The sequence below is a fragment of the Chrysemys picta genome, chromosome 1 (genome assembly GCF_011386835.1).
Source record: "Chrysemys picta bellii isolate R12L10 chromosome 1, ASM1138683v2, whole genome shotgun sequence".
Lineage (NCBI taxonomy): Eukaryota > Metazoa > Chordata > Testudines > Emydidae > Chrysemys > Chrysemys picta.
Window position 1 is genome coordinate 188,927,877 of NC_088791.1, and position 21,803 is coordinate 188,949,679.

The window sequence follows — 21,803 nt, forward strand, 5'->3', positions numbered from 1 at the left end:
GGGCTGGGCTCAGGGATGTGGGGGCGATGGGGTCAGGGGGGTGTCCAGCTCAGAGGGGCTGGGCTCGGAGCTGGGGGTCAGGGCTGTGAGGGGGATGGGGTTGGGGGGGTGCCCGGCTCAGAGGGGCTTGGCTTGGAGCTGGGGATCAGGGCTGTGAGGGGGATGGGGTCAGGGGGTGTCCGGCTCAGAGGGGCTGGGCTCAGAGCTGGGGGTCAGGGCTGTGGGGGATGGGGTCGGGGGAGGGGTGCCAGGCCCCTTACCATGCCGCTTACCCCCTCTCCCGGAGCCTCAGCGCGCTGTGTCCAGAAGCAGCCCCAGACAGCGCTGGAGCCACGGCACTGCAGTGCGCCAGGGCCGCTCCTGGATGCAGCGCGCTGAGACGCCGGGGGATGGGGGAAGAAGGAGGCGGCGGGGGAGCCTCCGACATACTCGTGGGGGTCCTTGCGGGGCCCGGGGCCTGGGTCAAATTGCCCCATTTGCCCCCCCGCCCTGGGCGGCCCTGTCCCAGTGTACAGCAATGAAAGTGTTGTCCATTAACCCCATCGTGCACGTGGGGAAGGGGGCTTCACCACAAAAGGAATATGTTCATCTGTATTTCATTCCCAAGGGAGCAGCATCAGCAGCAACTGGAGAACTCACAGCCTGGCTTTCATATACTCACTTGTTAACCAGGCTGGTGATTTCAGGGCACAATTTCGGGAGACACAGAGATCAGCCATGTTAAAAGGGCTTCAGTTTGAGTTACTCAACTGTAGTCTTCTACATACAATTATTTCCAGGTGAGCTAGGCATCAGTGCGATTCTCAACCTGTCATTCATAGATTCCGAGGCCAGAAGGGATCATTGTGATCATCTAGTCTGACCTCCTGTGTAACGCAGGCCATAGAACTTCCCCAAATTAATTCCTAGAGCATATTCAGACAAACTATTACTCAGCACAGCCTATGGAGATTAGCTATTTGATTCTGTATTATTGTTCTCAGTGATGAAAAGCACAATGTCATTTTATAGCTGTGGTCAAACCATATTCTTTCTGTACGCAAAGCACCAGCTGGTACCATGAGGGTGGTAGCACTTGAATGTGCAGCTCTGAATTCTGACCAAGTGAAAACCTGTAAAAGTGTGTCAAGTGATCAGTTTCTACACTACATCCTAGGAGAATTCTCCCATATGTGCCACATCCTACTACGTTCAGTTTTTATTAAACAAAATATTTTTATATATAATCATGCTCCAACAGTTACGTACCTGTACTGTCTTCATATACTACTGTCACTATTTTCCAGTTGTAATATAGTACCAAATCCAAAATTGCCCTACTGATGGCTGCATAGTCTGGGTAGAGGTTGATATAAAATGTATCTTTGTTATCCACTGTAGGGTGCTTCCATCGGGTCTGTATATGTGGAACTTCAAGAGCATTGCAAATAGACTGCACCGCACTGACCGAGGAACTGTGGGAGGGTCCAAACAGTGCAGCTACACCAAACGCAAGCTGGTCACATGCTGAGAAAGAGAGAGGAAGGGGAGAAAACAGCTGTAAATGATCTACAAAGTCAGATAATGTGCTGCATTTTTTGTTTGGTTGGTTTTGTGGTACATTCCATGTATTGAAAGGCATGCTTTTGCGAATGGGTGACCACGCTGCTCTCCAGTCCCCCAAGGCACCTGCGTTATAGATACTTTACATTTCACAACTGATGAGCAGTATAGCACAGAATCAACTCGCTGCAAATAAAAATAAGATGACTTTTACTTCATTACCTTTCATCAAACTGAGCTGAAATCCCTCACTCAGTGTAGTGTTATCCTGGAGAAACCTAGAGCTATGCTGACAAACCTATATGTCAAATGAATGTCATATGAATTAAGTTTCATGGCAGAGTGACAATGGAGAGATTCATTTAGATGCAACAGACACTATAAAGGTTCCCTAGATGATCGGCAAACTGCTATCAAAATGAGTTAGTTTGTTAATTTCAAGCCAAAGAGTTATAAAGAGGCAAGGGCATTGTGATTCGTGGTGTATATTTCTTGCTATTTACTATTAAGGGTCAGGGACATTGCTACTAATAAAAAGGGAAATGGAGATTCACTGCACATCTGTATATTCATTTTTTAAAATGTCAAGCAAATGTTGTCTTCTAGCAATGAAGTAATTTAAATGCAAGATGATGTAATGCATATTCGATCCACTCTTGCTCCCACTGGGGTCAAGAGCAAAATTCCAATTGAAATTAACAAGAGCAGGCCCAGGCCAGTGATATCATAAGAAAAAAAATAATATTGTTCTGGAAATAAAACATATCAAAGCAGGATACCTTTACTCCAATCACCATAACATATACTATTTCTAGCGATAAACTAGAAAAACCCACCCACATGTTGCTCTACACCTCTCTGTTCCTCTCCTCTTTTCCTCAGCCTAATCACTCTAAAATGCAACAAAATTCACAGCTCTTGTGTATGTGATAGAAATCTAGCTGCAAATATTTCTATCTTTATGGACTGGGGTGAAACCATTCTGTGTGGCCTGCAGTGATCTGATTCTTTGGTGGAAATGTTGAACAAACATAAAATAAACTGCAATTACTTGAAATGCTTAAAATTTCCAAACACTTACAATGAACTGAGCTCTTCTCTACTAATATTTTGATCTGTGATACTAGTCCAATGTGACAGAAAATCAAGCACTTTTTCTTTTCTCAGCTTACAAATGAGCAGCACTATGTACACACACAGCATGAAACATGGCTTTCTAAGGTTTAATTTGCAAGCCTTCTTAAAGGATTGTGGTTATTGATGTCTAAATGATAAAGATGCTGTCAATGTTTTATGAGGACAAAAAGTTAACATTTTTATTTTATGTGGTTTGGAATATGAGTTTAACAGTATTTCTAATCTTCTGATTAGATCTAGTTCTCAGTAGCTACAATGTAGGATCTTTATATGGAATCTGAAATTCTTTGTCTGTCGAAACCTACCACGACCTATGTCGTATGCATGAGTCCAGAAATGATATTTGAAAGGCAAATTAACAAGAAAAACTACAAAGAAAAAATTACAAGGGAATTTTATGTTTTGTCTGAAGCGGCTCACTGTTTTTGTTGTTGTTTTTTCAGTTGACTAATAAATTACATTGAGTGCTATGAGGCAAATATACTAATAATTTGGACATCTGAAAGGGTGTCAGCAAGTCATTGTTCCTAACAAGCCTCATAATATGGGTCTGCATATCTATTGCAGTAATCCTGAGCTTGCCTTCTAGCAAACTTATCTTATGCATTTGTTTTTACAGTAACCCACATTGTTTTAATGAATGAACTGCAAAGCACATCCTCAATCCTTGGTGATTTATGGCTCTTTTTTCTAGTCTTGTTTCCATCAAATTTTGTGACAGTGTCGTAATTCAGGGAACTCAACTACTGTCTATGGACTTTTAGCGTACTTTGAGGGTGTCTTCTAGAAATGAATGATTAGGCTGTATCCAAGGAAAAAGTGACAGTCCCAAATGAATTTTTGCCTTTTAGTCTGCATGTATGTTAGATGAGGTGTCAGACACTTGTCTTCCATTCAGGGAAAATAAATGGATGAGAATATATATTTCTTACTTTTTCAAGCCCAATTTTTATTAATTGTTAGAATAGAGCAACCCATCTGCTGTTACGCAGTGTTAACATTTCAGGATAACCTCTTCATTCACCCTGTGCTTAGTACCTTGGAATTAATTTGGCATGAATTATGTATATCAATGTGTCTTAATTATGAGACATGACATCTCACTGTTCTCTTCTAGACTGCTTTCATTTTCTTCAGAATTCTATGGTGAATCCATTTTTTTAAAGAGAATTGGGTTGGCCCTGCCATCTTCCATTTGGTGGTGTTAGAGTTTAGCTAGAATATAGGTAGCGTATCAAAGACTAGATAAGAATTATAAGTGTCTTCCAGCTTTAACTACTATCTCCCAATAATGCTGTAGACTGAATTTTCCTGCTATACTTTGTCTATAAATATCTGAGCTACCGTAAAAGCATAAGACTGTACAGAACATACAAATTACAGAAGATTAAAATATTAAGATAATTACCTCGTCTTGAAGCTTCAAAACTATCAAAGAGGTTAATTCTCTGGATGTCGTAGGTTAATGTGGTATTAGGCATCAGTGTTCTGTTTCTGTTAATGTTGGTGACTGCAAACTTGAAAGCTAATTCTTCAACATTAACAGGTTCATTTTCCACAGTTTCAAATATTCCTCCTGTAGAAGCAAGGAGATAAAGGAGAAGCATTATTCACCTCTCCATTCATCACTATACTTAAAAGATAAAAGCAAATTATGAGCAATAATAGCCTGAGTAAAAATGCTGAATATTTTCTGCTATGAATAAACTAGGATTTTAAGACTAATGCATGCAGGGTCATTCATTTTATCCATGACATTACCGTAGAATAAATCAATATTCTACACACTACCTATAGAGACATCTGTGAAAGATGCTGCACATGTTCTATGTAGACATTTTCGAAGTAACATACTTTAGGATAACATTTTCAAAAGCATGTAAGTGACTTAGAGCCTAAATCATGAATAGTGTGGAAATAGAGAAGTGTTATTTTCCCTTTCACACAATACAAAACACAGTGGTTACTCAATGAAATTAATAGGCAGCAGTTTTAATGTTAACAAGAGGCAGTACTTTTTCACACAGTGCACAACTAACCTGTGGAACTCAATGTCTGGGATGTGGTAATGGCCAAAAGTGTAAGTGGTTTCAAAAAAGACCTGGATAAGTTCATGGAGGATAGGTCCATCAATGGATATTAGCCAAGATGATCAGGGACACAATCCCATACTTGGAGTGACCCTAAACCTCTGACTGCCAAAAGTCGGAGTGGAAGGTGGGTGGATCACTTCATAATTGTTCTGTTCTGTATGCTCCCCAGGAAGCTTTGTTATGGGCCCCTGTCAGAACCAGGATACTGGGCAAGATGGATCATGGTCTGACCAAGAATGGCAGCTCTTATGTCCAATTTTCAAAAGTGATTTTAAGTACTTTTGAAAACATTGCCCTTAGAACTTTAATCATTTCGGGCACAGCCGGGCATTGAAGGGACTATGCAGAAATACCCTACCTCAGTGGGACCTTGGAGGGGCATTGTGCCTTGTGTAAGCATTATGCCACCTGTTGCTCCTGAGAGAGCAGGGGGAACCAGAGCACTGAACCACCCTTCTCCTGGGTAATGTATTCACTTGCTTCTGTACCTGCTGACCGGTGGAAAGGAGGGTGGGGTTATGATTCCACCTCCTTTGGAGAGGCTTGAGCTGGCAGCTGTGCTGACCTCATGGCATTCTGTTAATCAGGGGAACACAAGGACTGTAGTAAAGGTCAACCTGGGCACAGGAAGTTTGGGGAAGGCTCCTAACACAACTGTCCCCACTCGAGTCATACAGAGCTAGGTAAAATCTGGGTTGTCTTGTATCGGTTGCTTGGTTGGACCCTGCTAGCGTTAAGTTGCAAAATAATTTCTTTAATTCCTGGTTTTCAAATGCTTAAACTTTCCAATAAAAACCCGTCTTGGGCTGAAAGTTTCCAAGCTCTGCCTGGAAGGTTTTTGGGGTTCTTTTTTTTGGTTTAAATCTGGGCAAACTCCCTTCAGGCCTTGTTGAGCACACTAGAGGACAAATAAACATTGTTCCTGTTTTGAAAGCTTATTGCTGCACTTTCACACAGAAATCCCCAAAGGGCTGAACGCGGAGACTTAGAATGCAAACACTGTGGTTTTGTGAAGGAATTATGGCCATGACCATATTAAACCACAACCTAGCTTGGAGAAGTGTCAGAGGGGTAGCCGTGTTAGTCTGAATCTGTAAAAAGCAACAGAGGGTCCTGTGGCACCTTTGAGACTAACAGAAGTACTGGGAGCATAAGCTTTCGTGGGTAAGAACCTCACTTCTTCAGATGCAAGATTGCATCACTTCACTTGCATCTGAAGAAGTGAGGTTCTTACCCACGAAAGCTTATGCTCCCAGTACTTCTGTTAGTCTCAAAGGTGCCACAGGACCCTCTGTTGCTTTTAGCTTAGAGAAGTCTGCATACTTAAAATTAACAAAAGTCAGGAAATACAAAAATCAAGGGCCCAAATCTTAGGCTGCCACCAAAAAGCACCCAGCACAGCTCAGGTGCAAGGACTGCAAAGGTTGGATTTGTGCCCTTGATTCTAGGCTAGCTGTGCACGAAGACCTTTGTGTAAATCAGAACAGGTGAAAGCTGCTCTAAACTGTGCTATTTAAGGAGCTTGTATAGCTTAGTTATGCTTCACTTCAAGGGTCTTGAATAGCAGCCAAGGATCAGCAGGAATGCCTTGGCCATGCCCTCTATATTGGTATAGCTGAGGTGGATTCTATACTACTGGAGGATTGCCTGTGCTGCTGAGTTGATCCTCCCGTGATCAGCAATAGCAGCTTGCGGGTCACTTTGCATCAGCACTACACCACAAAGCAGCTGCATCACAGTGCTGGATCCAGACCAAGAATCTTACAGCAACATTAATTTGGGCACCTTATGTATGCTGTACATTTTGTGACATATTTAATATAAACAGAATTATATTAAGTTACTGGTAACCATTTAGCAAGAAAGGCAGGAAGAGAAGATGCTGCATGTATGCAATATGAGTTAATGTTGCTATTGGAGCCTTAACTTTAACACTTCATTACTTGAAAATTTTAAACTCTCATATTAACAAACATTGTATTAACACCATGGTGGGTCCACCCACATGGAGCCACTTGGAGGAATGGGGCCTTACTGGGAGCAAAACTGGCCCATTAAACTGTACGCAGGGATCATTTTATGCACTAGTGAAATGAAACTGCTTCTGGGGTGAAAAATTCCAGCAGTTTAACAGCACACAGAAACGTCGCACAACAATGAAGGATAAAGAATGCCGCTATCTAATTGAAACTGCATGGAGAAATGTAAATAGGTAGAAATTGCAGGGGGAGGGATAGCTCAGTGGTTTGAGCATTGGCCTGCTAAACCCAGGGTTATGAGTTCAGTCCTTGAGGGGGTCACTTAGGGATCTGGGGGCAAATTAGTACTTGGTCCTGCTAGTGAAAGCAGGGGATTGGACTCAATGGCCTTTCAGGTCCCTTCTAGTTCTATGAGATAGGTGTGTCTCCATATATTATTATAATGCAGATTCTGAAGTTGGAATTTGGTGAAGGAACTAGAACTAATGTCCCTGTTCTGACAAAAAGTTTTATAAGTGCTCAAGAAAAACGATACCTTCTGTAACACAGTGCCCACTAGCACCATGCTGGAGAACTGGTTCAGCAGTTTCTCAAAGGGGAGAACGCTACCTATTGAATAATCACCCACAATACTTCTTGCAGCAGGTAGGTAGGTGGTTTTTGGGAGATGTCCCACCCAAATACTGACTCATCCCTTCTTCAACTTGTAAAATCTGATAGGATCATGGCTGTGTGTCATGGCTGCATGCCATTCCACATGGGCAGCTATATTAGTTCCTAGGTTCTGTTCTGCTTCTTATAATTTCAGAAGCCAGAAAATAAAATCTATTTGGTCTGCTCCCAATTATACTGCTGACAACTTAAAGTAGGTCTTTCTGGAAACTTCAGGTGAGATTTCCAAGGAAGAGCCTTTTTAAGAGTAACAGGTGTGGTTGGGTTTTTGTTTTGTTCTTTTTTGAGCTGAATTGAACATTATAGTGGAATGCCTTGGTGTCTTCTCAGAGGGAAGTTTAGGGGGAAGGAAGGCTAGTATGTTTCAGGGTTTTCAGGTCTTCCTGACCTGGTGCTTAGGCATCTGATTTGTGGTGACGGGAATATATACTAACCTCTAGGGACTTTTTTATGCCAATAACACATTCAGGCTTTCTGGGAACACTGCGATTTGATGAATGCATAACAAACAGTCTTTAAAAAAAAAAAAAAAGCTCCTTTAAACAGCAATCTCCAGATTCAGTACCTGATTTAGCAAGCATAATTTACTCATTTTGGATTTCTCAGTTAAATATTTTCCCATTTCCCCCTTGTGAAATTTAAGCACCAGATATCGCTTTATATTTTTTGTTCATCAGACTATATTCAGTTAATGTACTGCAATCTCTTGCAGTTTTGATGTCACCAGTATAGGTTTAGTGTAGTCATTAGCTGACAATCAGGAAAGGGAAACACACAGTGGAATTAAGACCTGCTTTGCATTTTAACTCAGCAGTAAAAGCACTCGAAGCTATCAAAAGAAAACAAGATGTAATCTCTTTCTATAGCTACTCTTTAAATATGCAACATTATATTACCTCTCTAATCCATATAAAATAGCGTATCACATCTAAAGCAATGTTTTTATTTAAGTTATGTACTGCAGGGTTAACTCTGACTGCACAATTGTTTCAGGTCCTAGAATTCTTTTTGATTATGAACAATGGCATTACCAACCAGTTTACCATTCCTTTGGTTAACCACAATTTACCTTCCCTCCTCTCATCAGCCGACAATATTTCTCCTCTCTGGATTACAGCCCCAGCCTCTTGGTCTTAGGATAAGAAGATACAACTGATTTGCCACTCACTCAGCCTTGCTTTTTTGGGGTTCATCTTTTTCCTCCTCAAGTTGCATTGCTACTTACCCCTGAAGATGAGTGTATACATCTGCAGTGAATAATATGGTTAGCTTTATGGGTAATTAGCAATGCAACTTGAATGGCATGTGTACAGAGTGGCAATGAAGTTGGCTAAACAGCTTTCTCATTGATATATGGCAAAGTTATAATCAATTGAAAACAGGGTATTATAATGGGAGGTGTTGGACATTACCTATGTGCCAGATCCTGTTCTCCTTACTCAGTTGCTTAGACTGCTCACCTGCTCATCAGGATTTGATCTTTTGAGTCCAATCCTCTTCCAACATATACAAACACTGACTAAATCTACTCCCAAACAGAGGTAATTCTGTGCTAAAGCAAGTCAGGGTCTGTCTATATAGTATGCCATCCTCTTTTTCTTGCTGTTGGTTTCTTTAAACTATTATGATCTTAGCAAAACATCTCCTCTATCTTGCTTGCTACATATTTTATGCTTCTATAACTTTAGTTTCCTGAAATACTTTAAATGGTTTGATCTCTCAGATTTTGGGTGCTTCATACACCACATGCACATTTTTAAATGCATGCATCCTCCCACCCCCCCATGCAGAAGAACCTAAGAGCCTCCACTGGAATATTTACATCATCATTATTGTGGCCCAATCATTTGCAACCTCCATGCCAATTTAAAGGGCCCTAATCCTGAATGAGATTCAGATGGGCAGATCCCTTGTGCCTGCACACAGCCTTATTGATTTCCGTGCAGGAGCAGGGCATCTATTGATACTACTCTCCTTACTACATTGGGGAAAACTAGAAATATTTAAATTAGTCTGTATTTAGGACCACACTTTTTCAGATGTTATCGGTCACCTTCTAAGTACACTCAGAAAAACCAAAAAGAGAAATTAAGATTAATAGTTAATATATATCACAGTAGTCATTTATACTTAAAAAGCAGAATTTTACATCAAACTTTTTTGGTCTCCAAATAAGAAGTGTCCACGAAAGCTGCAAGCTGATTTTGTTTTTAAGAGAAAAAATGCACATCCTAAGAATGTTACTGAAAAGGACAGAATCCTCATTAGAATATCATTGCAAAGCAATCTCAATGGGAATTGTATATGCATTGTTGTACTCTAAAAATGTACTCTGAAAGTATTTCTAAAAGCCTGCTGTCTATAGCTTAAATACCTGCTGTATTTTAGAGGGCTATGCTAAAGTGCTCCTCTAGTCCATGTTCCAGATATGTCTCATCTACACTAACGGTGTTAAAGTAGTTTTGAAAATGGCTTATGCCATATACATACCAGGTGCATTTATTTGTGTGTGAGGTACTCTGGCTATGCCTGCAAGAATTAGTTTTGGATATGCAATCGATATGTATATGTATCTGTACACGCATCTGTATGAAGCAGGGTGTTTAGCTGAACTAATCAGAGATGCACAGCCACCAAATGCTGGATGCTGTTTTATTAGAAACTGGCCTGAGACCACTAAACTGATTATTTTCAGAGGCCAACAAGCGGCTATCTGATTGTTAATAGTTGTTTAGGACAAGATGCCACCACCCTTCTTCATGCTGAATAATGTCTGCATTTGAATATACTCCTGTTAAATCATACCCATAAAAGGGATTACTTGCAGAGTAAGGTGCTACTCAGTGCGAGTAAGAGTGGTGGAATCTATTCTTGTGTGAACAACTTTGGATCACTGCTGACCTGGGTTTGGTTCTAGCCAGTGCCCTAAATGTGAAAAGGGTCATATCAGCCTATAAATCCTTCACCAGCCATCTTTAAAAATGATAGTGAATAAAATAAATCCTATTGTATTCTATTCTTAATATTGCTGAAGAAATGTAACAAATTATTGCACTAAATAATTCACCTTCCTATATTTATTCAATATCTCACAATCATGTTTGTTGTCAGCTCCAGATTAGAAAAGAAACAGAAGTTTAAGTGATAAACTAGTTCTTTATCATACTTATCAGATGCTGCAATTAAATACAAGTGAAGATTGTATTTTAAAACATTTTAAAAATGAATTAACCAGAGGGCTCTACAAGAAAAAAAATCAATACACTAGATATAAACAATGCTCCTGAAATGATGCAGTTTAACACCAAACATGGAGGTGACTTTCAGAAGCAAGGCCAATTCTAGGGACCAGCGTTTCAAGCATGTGCGTAGGGCGGCCCTTTTTAAGGGGCGGCACTCCGGCCTTTTTTTTTTTGCTTGGGGCAGCAAAAAACCTGGAGCCGGCCCTGTTCAGAAGGGGCTGATGTTTGTTTCAAATTCTTTGGAAACTCTCCCATTGTCCCCCATCCTATGAGCTAGATCTAAGACACCTTTTCTATTACTCCAATCCTCAGCCCCACCAGGGGATGAACTATTGTAACCTGGAGCAGTGTAAGGGCTGCTCTCAAGTCCATGGATTAGAACAGTACCTGGGGAGCTGTTTCATGAGCCACTGAACACTGGAACACATTAGCTTTCATACCCCTGTTATGCTTGGGATGGAGGGAAGCACGTGATGTAGAACAGATGCACCAGCCTTACACCACCTGGCCCCTGTACATCAGGGGAACCCCAGCTGCCCTGAGATGACAGCTATCCCTCTGCTTTTGCACTGCTGGAGCAGTGTGAAATGGATGAGTCCAAGAACTGGTCCCACATCTTTTGTGTACACACACACACACACACACACACACACACACACACACACACACACACACACATTTGTGGATGAATGTGGAAAACCATCTTTCACCATTTTCACTGAGAGACTATGGGCGAAAGGCTAAAGACAGACATTTAGAGTCAGGTGTATAAAATATTCCTCAGCAGTGAGTATAAGGGAAATGATGGCTACTTGGCGAGGGTAGTTCTGACAGTGACGAGAACCCTAGCCATATGAGTGACTGATGTTCAAAGAGGAGGATGAAGGGAATCCAAGTCGAACTGACTAATATGACAAGGCATCAACCCCATGCATCCTTTGAAAGAAAAAATCAACAACAAGTGAAATGTCAAAACCATAAAAGCACACTTCAGTGGGCACTCCTAAAAATGCTACAAAAGTCTTTCTAACCATATAAATCTGTCTTCGTTTAAAGAAGCTGTCAAGGACTAAGACAGACTCAAAGTCATTACTAGATCATGTTCCTCCCCCTCACCTATTCTTAAAATGCTTCACTCCAAGGCGCTCAAGACAGTGCTAATGGGACAGAGCTTTTGATTCCTTTATGTACCTGATTCAAATTCAACCCTAATCAGTAGCAGCAAAAGGTTGTTGCTCTTATGAAGGATATTATTGTCTGCCCAGTTCCCAGGGAGAGTTCTCAATGTGACAAAAACATCATTATATATGGCAGTCTTAGCACTGTGGCAAGATTGAATAGGCATGATGGAAACTGATCCTCAAAGGTGTCTGTGCACGTTGGAGCCAAAGCATCTGGGCAGGACAGAGGGGAAAGTTTGGACTTCTACTGCCTGAGATTCTACCCTGTTCCGTGTCTCAACAGCAGATGTCAATTTTCAGTGGTATCAATCCAACATTTTTCAAGCAATAAATTAACTTACAAAAAAAGTTTTTTTCAAAGCTACAACCCTCCCCCCCTTGCAGAAAGATTTCTGTGGACTTTCCTTCCTAATCTTATATCCAGCTAGCAAATGCAACCTGACTATTCACTGAATCCCTCTTAAACCATCTGTAACTCTCCATTATAGCCTCCTAGAAAGCAAGCCAAACTGGAAGCAGTCACCCAAAAATCTAACCTGCAAATTACAGGTGTTAAAATGCATCTGCTTCATGAGGGTGAATCTATACCAGGCTCTGACCCTTCAAAACAGGATTGACACACGAGGTCATCTGTGGGGGTTTTTTTTGTTTTGTTTTTTATAGTCAGTGCCTCTTTGAGAGTACCCTGCAGGAAAGCCAGCCTGAAAGCACAGTGTTTATTGCACAGTACACAGACAAAATAAATAGTAACTGGGACGGTTTTCAGCACCAGGCTCTGCTCTAACATGCTACTGAGTTCATCAGCTTCAGTGCATGTTCTCCAGATTTTGCACCAAAACCTATTGAATGCTTCCCAACCACAACTCACTCCAATTAGTCAAGGAGCACAACAACATATACATGACTGCCCTCTCTTTTTTTTAGTCAGTTGCAGGTCTCCTTGCGGCACTAGTCCTCCCAGAAAATTTCCAGCAAGGATTGTGTTATAATAGGGTCCACTGAATTTCTCTCCAGTATTTTCTCTAGTAAACTCTGCTTTCTCCTGCTATGTAAATAGTACTTACAGGATGCATGCCAGCAAAAGGGAAGTCTTTTAGCATGACTGGGGAACTAAAGGAAAACAATATTGCCAACTATAAGTGTTTAAAAAATCATAAATCAGGACCACAAAACCCATGAGATTGGCTTAAATCTTGAGGGATTAAAAATAACACAGGAGTTCTTTTTAATTGCCTTCTGGTTTGTGAACCCATATAGTATATTCATGTGACATTTTCAAGCTTTTCTCCACAACCATGAGGCCTAGCAACTTAGCTTTCATTTAAAAGAAATAATGAGATTCTCATATTCACGACTCCAAGAGCCAGGCTAAGAGAACACAGGAGGCTGTGGGACTTGGAACACTGGGAAGAATTCAAGTGACCAAATACAGAGGGTTTAAAAAACACAATTAAATGTATTTTCAAAAGCTTCATACTCAGTCTGGGACTCACCTATTAAAACCCCTGTATTTGAAAATGCTGAACAGGCTGTACTTAAAACCCCTAAAAATGAAAACCCAGGGCATAAGCAGAATGGTAGACAAGACGTACAGCTGAGATTTATAGCTAAAGCTATTATCAAGACTGGCATGAAGTGTCCCGACACTCTCAAATTCTCCTTTTTCAGTTGGATGTTCTTCATGTAGGCTGACATTTTAAAAAGCACATAAGTGACTCAGGAGAACATGTTCCACTGAGAGTCACTCCTACATCACTTAGGCCCCAAAGGTTATGTCTACTCTGCAATAAAACACCTGTGGCTGACCTGTGTCAGCTGACTCCAGCTGAGGGGCTATAAAATTGTAGTTTAGATGCTTGGGCTCGGGCTCCAGTCTGAGCCAGGACATCTATAGTGCAGTTTTATAACCCCATAGCCTGAGTCAGCTGGGACCAGTCACACATGTTTTACTGCAGTGTAGACATACCTGCTGTCACTCAGGGCCAGACTTTTAAAGGCATGTATAGAATGCAAATAGGCATCCAGTGGGATGTTTGAAAGTTCTGAGGCATTTATTGCCCATTGAATTAAATAGGAATTAGGTGTCTAGGCTCTCTTGAGCATCCCACCCACGGATGCTAATGATCTGATTTTCAGTCAATGATTATTGTGGGTGCTCAGCACCACTGAACATGCTGCCACAAGTTTCTATCGTCATTGACGAGATATAGGTGTTTAAATCATAATAATTGCAGTGATATGGCAATGTCTATTGGAAGAACTGGCAGCAGATAACAGGAGCTGTTGCTGTAATAGCGGTAATGCAGGAACCTAACTGAGCCAAATTAGCCATCATTCTGTCTCCTGCTTATACAGACATAATGCATGGCAGAAGTCCCTGGCGATTAAAACCTCCATTGCGGGATCAGGCTGTCGCAGTGCACAGCAGCTGTCTAGGGGGCAGAGAATGTGTATGGGACTGGGACAATGCCAAAAATGGCATTGCTGGGCAGACAGGAGTCCATTTCTCTCCAGACAACTTCCCACTTGTGTAGTTACCATGGAATCCTGTTTGGGAATGAAAGCTGCAGTCTCCGTTGAGTATGTCTACTCTGCTATCAGGAGATGTGATTGCAGCACATGTAGATATACCCAAGCTAGCTTTGATGGAGCTAGCTTGCTAAAAATAGCAGTGTGGTCACAGTGGCTGTCTCAGTCAAAGCTGGCTGGGGATGCCTATATGTGCAGTCTGACTGAAGTGTAGACATACCCTTCCTGGAAAACCCATGAAGGGCAGAAATGTTTCCCATGCTTGCCCTTCGTAGGAAAGAGGTTTTCTGAAGCACTGATATTTTAATGGGAAAAAATCAAGTAAGATTTATTCTTTGAACAGACAGTTTAATTGTATCTCTGTTTTTAATGTTTTGGTACATTGACTTACATATGATTACTCTAGAAATTGGCTCACATTTCACTTAGACATGACCTGAAGAAACTCTACAGTATATAAAGAACTGGTTCATAATAAGAGTCATTAACTGCTCTACACCTGTAATAACCATCTTTTGCACTTACAAAGCCAAATTCAGACTTAGTGTAAGCGGGTGCAACTCCGTTGGTTTCAATGATTGATAATTTTTAGTACCCTGTGCTTTTTATGACCACTTGTGGATGTGCATTTAGGTCTTGATCCTGCACCACTGAGGGCTGTGGGAACTTCGCCATTAACCTCACTGGGCACAGGATCAGACCCAGAGTGCTTTGGCATCTTGAATACAGACTTTGATTTATTTGCAGTCAACTCTCATAGGGACTCAACCTTCATGTTTTTTCATGCAACGTATTTAGTGTTTAATTATACAGTATTGGAACACTAGTTGAAACTGGATTTCAAATTGAGACCTTGTGGAAATAGGTGTGTCTCCTTTGACTTCACTGGAGTTGTACTCACTTAAACCAGGTCTGAATATAACCCCTAGTGAATACTCATTATTTAAAGGTCCAGCTGAAGTATGCAAAAGAGGAAAAGGATCTTGGTACAAAAGTGATAAAACACTACACCATCCAAAATATTCTGTTTGTAAATCAAGTTCAGGATTTTTACAGATTTCTGCACACTAACAAGGGACTGCACTCAACTAGGTTTCCATCCTTTAGAAGATCAGAATGAAAATAGTATTTTTTTTTAAAAAAAGGTCATGCTTGAAGATATGAAGATATACCAGTGGGATCTTTTTGAATTAAGCTTGCAAGTTTGGACATATTTCCCAAAGGCTCAGTTGGCATGGTTCATGTTCCAGAATATCGAAATTGATAAACTCTTTTAAAGTGGTAGATGTGGTATATCTTGACTTTAGTAAAGCTTTTGATACTGTCTTGCATGGCCTTCTCATAAACAAACTAGGAAAATATAACCTAGATGGAGCTACTATAAGGTGGTTGCATAACTGATTGGAAAACCATTCCCAGAGAGTAGTTATCGGTAGTTCACAGTCAAGCTGGAAGGGCACATCACGTGGGGTCCCACAGGGATCAGTTCTGGGTCCAGTTCTGCTCAATATCTTCATTAATGCTTTAAATAATGGCATAGAGAGTACACCTAAAGTTTGCAGATGATACCAATCTGGGAGGAGTTGCAAGTGCTTTGGAGAATAGGATTAAAATTCAAAATGATCTTGACAAAGTGGAGAAACTGTAATAGGATGAAATTCAAGAAGGACAAATCCTAAGTACTCCACTTATGAAAGAACAATCAGTTGCACACATACAAACTGGGAAATGAGTGCCTAGGAAGGAGTACAGCAGAAAGAGATTTGAGGGTCATAGTGGATCACAAGCTAAATGAGTCAATAGCATAACACTGTTACAAAAAAAGCAAACATCATTCTGGGATTTATTCGCAGGAGTATTGTAAACAAGACATGAAAAGTAATTCTTCCATTCTACTCTGCGCTGATAAGGCCTCAGCTGGGAGGTTTAGGTTGGATATTAGGAAAAACTGTCAGAGTGGTTAAGCACTGGAATAAATTGCCTAGAGAGATTGAGGAATCTCTGTCATTGGAGACTTTTAAGAGCAGGTTAGACAAACCCCTGTCAGCAATGGTCTAGATAATACTTAGTCCTGCCTTGAGTACAGGGAACTGGACTAGAAGACCTTTCTAGGTCCCTTCCAGACCTATGATTCTATAACTATGCAAAATCTACATTACCATGTTCCTTTACAATGTATGATAATAGTCCATTAAAGATCTTGTACATTCCAAAAAGAATTAATCGATATAGTATGTGCAGCCATTGCATTTTTTCTGGCATGCAGAAGATCTATAGAAAGAATGAAGGTACATAATTTTTGGGAGAATAAAGCCAAGAGGTTGTACTGGGACTGGAAAGCAACTGTACAATTCTATATTCAGGGGAAATTATGATGAAAATGGATAACTCATAACTGAGCTTCAGCCTGCTTCAGGACCAGCCTTTTCATTATGATGTTATCCTAAAAAAAGTGGGTTTTACACACCCTACAATGTTCCTTGAAGTCTTGGCTGTTCAACAACCAACATTTCAAAAGAATAAACATCTGGGTTTCCCCTTTAAAAAATTACATAATTTTTTTTTTTTTGCTTGAGTGCCCATTAGTTATCTGTAAGGCGCTTACAAACATAAGGTTTTTATTAAAGCTGCAGAAATCTGAGCTTATCCTGTGAAAGCATGGATAAGCCCAGATCACCGATTTTTCACATAGTACATCCTTTCCAAAAGGAAAGAAAGAGAGAAGAAAAAGAATTCTGTACATTTTCAATTGTACCTAACTGTTCTTCTTCTCATTGAAATCCACCCATAATCATTCCTTTAATTCCTTTAATTGCATAACATTTATTGATAAGGAGATTATCAACTCAGGTTTCTCTGAGGGTGAACTTCCAGGAGTCAGCTGCTTGCAGGTTGCAACAGACATTTCAGCCTTTGCGATCACGAGGGACTGTATGCAATCTTTTTATTTTCATGCAGGGAGAAAAAAAAATCCCAGTGTGGTTGGATCAAGGATTTTAACTTTAGGGAGACACAGATTACACTAGCTTGTGACATTCTGATGACTATCAGATCATGCTATTGCATAAAAGCAAAAGAATCAATAGCAGCTGACAAGATTAAACTTGTTTGCTTTGTGCGTTTCAATGAGGTACTCTCCCACTGGAGAAAACCTTTATAAAATAATTTGGCTAAAAATTAAATTACTTTGCCAATAATTTTCAGTGTCTCCTCTAAATTCCATGGACTTGTCAGGGTGTTTGAGTCACTGAACCTACAAAGGTGCTAAGATACATGTGGACCCACAAGCACAGGAGCATCCATGGAGAGGCCCACGGTCTCTGTACAGCTCCCATAACTCTCCCCTTCCTTAGAAGTCATGTGTTATTCCCTCACTCCTGGCAACTGAATCAAAAATCTTTCTGTCGCTGGGGGTTCTGGCAGGCCACAGGGGAAATTATTGCTGATCTGAGGAGCAGTGGATTTCTGCTTGGAAATCTTGTCAGCCTCTGTCTGAACAATGCTGCATCTCGACACCTTCCCTTTTACTCCACCCACTGGTTCTGCGGAGACACAATCCCAGAGAGGAGTCTCTGCAGGATATAGGGCCAGGGGAGGAAAAGCAGTGGCGCCAACTGCTTCCTCCCTCCCCCACTCTGACCACCACCAGAGGTTTGGCCCCAAACTTGTTTCATGTTGCTACTCTTTCTTGTGCTTGGCTGAGGTTTGGGAATGACCCAGTATTATTTTAGAGTAGCAGCCGTGTTAGTCTGTATCCGCAAAAAGAACAGGAGTACTTGTGGCAGTTTAGAGATTAACAAATTTATTTGAGCATAAGCTTTCATGGGCTACAGCCCACTTCATCAGATGCATAGAATGGAACATATAGTAAGACGATATATATACATACAGAGAACATCAAAAGGTGGATGTTCCCATACCAGCTCTAAGAGGCTAATTACGATAATTAAGATGAGCTATTATCAGCAGGAGAAAAAAAACCTTCATCTTAATTAATTAGCCTTTTAGAGTTGGTATGGCAACTTCCACCTTTTCATGTTCTTTGTATGTATATATATATTCTTACTATATGTTCCATTCTATGCATCTGATGAAGTGGGCTGCAGCCCACAAAAGCTTATGCTCAAATAAATTTGTTAGTCTCTAAGCTGCCACAAGTACTCCTGTTCTTTTTGCAGTATTATTTTAAATACTGCTATTTCTGCATTTGAGAGAGCTGAGCCAAGCTGTACTTTAGGACTGATCTGACTAAAATAATGGTGGCTCTTCTTGTAATATCTCAGTGAGGGGAAGAGACATTTTGTTTTTTGGTTTTGTAGATAAAAGTAGAATTCAGTCCTGGGAGGACATAACTCACTGAAGTATAGCGAGTTTCAGCACCCCCTGTGTAATACCACTGTTGTGAAGAGTTTAATCAATCTATGTAAAGTGCCTTGAGATCCTCCGATGACCTACTGCCTAGTGTCTGTCTGAACAAAGAATGTGTTCGTACTGCTGTGTTAACAAGAACTGCTCAAAAGAGCTCCTCCTCTACCCCTGCATGGAGAGACCAAACTTACGCATGGTTGAGTCTGCCACAGTGAGACAAGCAGACCTAAAGACTTGTGAAAAGAGTGACAGAGTCCAAGAACGAGTGCTGCAAGCAATCAGAAAAATTTCTGCTTTTTTAACAATTCTTTGTGATTTCAAGTGAATAACAAAGTCAGGGAGTTGAAAAGGTCAATACGAGACACTTTTCATTATTGACATCACGTTTTAGACCTTAAGGGCCAGAAGAATAAAAAGAAATTTGTGGATTTAAACTGAGAAGATATGAAAACAGAATTTAAAAGTAGAACAAAACCAAAAAATAACAAACAAATCACCCTGTTTTCCATTATAAAACTCCTTTGGCCCCACAGGTATTTCAGTGGGATAGAGGTAAATACAGAAATGAATGTAACCCCAAAACTCCAAACAAGCCTGTAGGGATTGAGTTCCTGTAATGGAAGCCTCCAGTTTCAGTTTGTGAAACACCTGCAAGCTTAAACAAATAGATTTTGCACAGCTTTACCTATTATCCATGGAGACATTTAAAAATATTTTTACTTTTGTGTTGATGGATCAATATATGCATTTTCTATTAGCACTAATGGAGTTCCATCCTTGAATATTCATACATCAAAATGAGCACATGCTACAAAATGAAAACATTTTTCTCAACTAATTATGATTTATATAACACCATCAGCGCAGTAGGTGCTTTACAGGCAAGCAAGGAGACAGACCCCCTGCTTTGGAAAGCATATCATTTAAGCAGGCAAACCTGAGGTTTCACTTTTAATGGTGGGGGTTGCAGATTTTGCAACTGATGTATACTTACAACAAGTAGGTTTCATCAACACATGCACATTGAATTCCAATATTTCTTTATAATAACGTGGCTGGCTCTTGTTAAAGACATTTAGGTGCCTGCAATTTGTAACTTTCTTGGTAATTACCAATCTGGAACATTTCTGTTCCAGAATCCACTGAGGGCTGTTAGTATCTCGAAATATCTATTCATGTCTTTATTAGTGAATACTAAAGTAACAAGGGCAAACAGACTGCATCTGCACCTAATCACAACTTTATATGAAGTGATATACTATGCAAGTTGAATAAAACTTCTGCAATGGGAACCCAAACTGAAGTTGTTATGGGAGTACTGTTTTATGAGATGATTGGTTTCTTTACTAAAGAACATGTGATAATCTTCAAGAGACTGTATTCTCACACCTGTGATTTAAAACTACTGGGAAGTCTCTATTTCCTGTGTGAGCTGGTAATGTCAGATCATCTATAGAGGATCATATATACTGTAATTCCTATGCATAATGGTTTTAATAAAGGGGGCTATGCAAGCCTTAACTCTGAATTGTCTTGCTTTAGTGGGAACCATCAATGCTATATCATTATAATATACTTTTTAATATTTAATATCCCTAAAGATCCCTTTAAAAGAACTTTGTTTCTTAATTTAGTTTTTACATTTCTTTGGGACCTTTTATAGGCTTCAATTGAGGTCATCCTCAAAAGTTTTAAAAACTTTCCAAAAGGTAAACCCTGGTGTTATGTAGGCAAAAGACCCAATCTTACAGTTTATAAAACTCTCTAAGCCTATACAGAAGTAACCTAACTCTGCACTATACATAAATAATAAATACCTATTTCACGCACAGCCAGTCATACATTGTGTCTTGCTAGTTTGGGGGCTAATTGAAAGAGCAAAATGTTGGATTCAGTATATGAGCTTAATAAAGGAGAAATAATAGTTAGGTCTGGTGTTTTTTAAAGTGTTTCCTCCAGAAGGTATTAGTGTTAGGTTTGTGTCTATCATTTGGTAATTAATTGGGTTTTTTTATTAAATGCTACAAATTGATCATGTTTGTAAGCAAAATTTATAAAACTTCTCCAGAAGAGTAATCTCTGATCCAGATGATGTAACATTCTTGCATTTTTACATGTCCATTGGGCATATGAATGATTCTTGTGCAAATATGTAAAGTATATGTGAAATTTCCATTTTTAAAAAGGTATGACCCATGTAGACAATGCACATGTAAAAATCACACTGTCCTCAAAATGTATCATTAGATCATAGCTCAGTAGGGGGAAAAGACCTATTTGGCTGTCTAATCCATTATGCTGCTCCTGAAGGACTATTCTTTCCAATACATTTTTTGTTGTTTTTTTCGAATCCAGTATTAAACATCCCAGGAAAGGTGACTAAGTAAAATTAAAGTGGATTCCTTTCATTGACATCATTGGAATTTGGATCAGGTGCAAAATGCATAAGAACAGTGATTCCAGGCTATGGTTGCAGTATGCAGAGTGCCTCCACATGTCTAGTTTTAAGCATGTGGGTAGCTTCAGTGGGAGTAATGCCCAGATACTCAACGGTATTTAGGCACCTAGCTCCCATTGATTTAAATGGGATTTAGGCACCTAAATACCTTTGAGCATCTAAGTGACTTCAGCAGGACTATTTATGTGCTTTAAGCTAAGCATGTTTAAATACCTTGCTGAATTGGGGCCTAATTTCTTGCAATATTTTATTCAAAGGTCGGAATTTGGCAGTAAGAGAAAGTATCTGAATTTGTGAGAATTTTACAATTGTGTTGGTCACTTACTCCTAAATTGCTAAGCCAATTTAAATGCTTTTTAAAAAATGAAAATAGTATAACAGTTGAAAAGTTGTATGCAACATTTGTCTGCTGTAATTTGAGTCTCTGAGATATTAACTTGCCCCTCAAAAGTGATTCAAAATGTAAAAGCTGAAACAAGTAAAGCTACTAGGTATTGCTATAATGTGGCACTATTTGACTTCTAGCTTCATTGTCAGAAACTTAATTTAAATGTCCATAAAACCATCTTACTACAAAGAAGAAACAGTAATAACTTATGATT

General features: G+C 40.0%; 1 protein-coding gene and 1 long non-coding RNA gene across 6 annotated transcripts in view; one reads left to right on the forward strand and one right to left on the reverse strand.

Moving 5' to 3' along the window:
- Positions 1-2,091, forward strand: part of LOC135977226 (uncharacterized) — a 117,888-nt gene extending 115,797 nt beyond the window's left edge. The window contains exon 2 of the long non-coding RNA XR_010594601.1: positions 1,381-2,091. This is a non-coding gene — a long non-coding RNA (uncharacterized LOC135977226). The remainder of the gene's footprint in view (positions 1-1,380) is intronic.
- The window catches only part of GRIK1 (glutamate ionotropic receptor kainate type subunit 1), a 225,070-nt gene that overhangs the window by 119,914 nt on the left and 83,353 nt on the right, over positions 1-21,803 (reverse strand). For all 5 annotated transcript variants that reach the window (XR_010594598.1, XM_065576876.1, XM_065576883.1 and 2 more), the window contains exons 2-3: positions 4,088-4,255; positions 1,249-1,506 (exon numbers count right to left, since the gene is read on the reverse strand). Coding sequence is in view for 4 of the 5 variants with exons in the window: in XM_065576876.1 (XP_065432948.1) it covers positions 1,249-1,506; positions 4,088-4,255 (426 nt within the window). In the remaining variant the exon portion in view is untranslated. The remainder of the gene's footprint in view (positions 1-1,248; positions 1,507-4,087; positions 4,256-21,803) is intronic.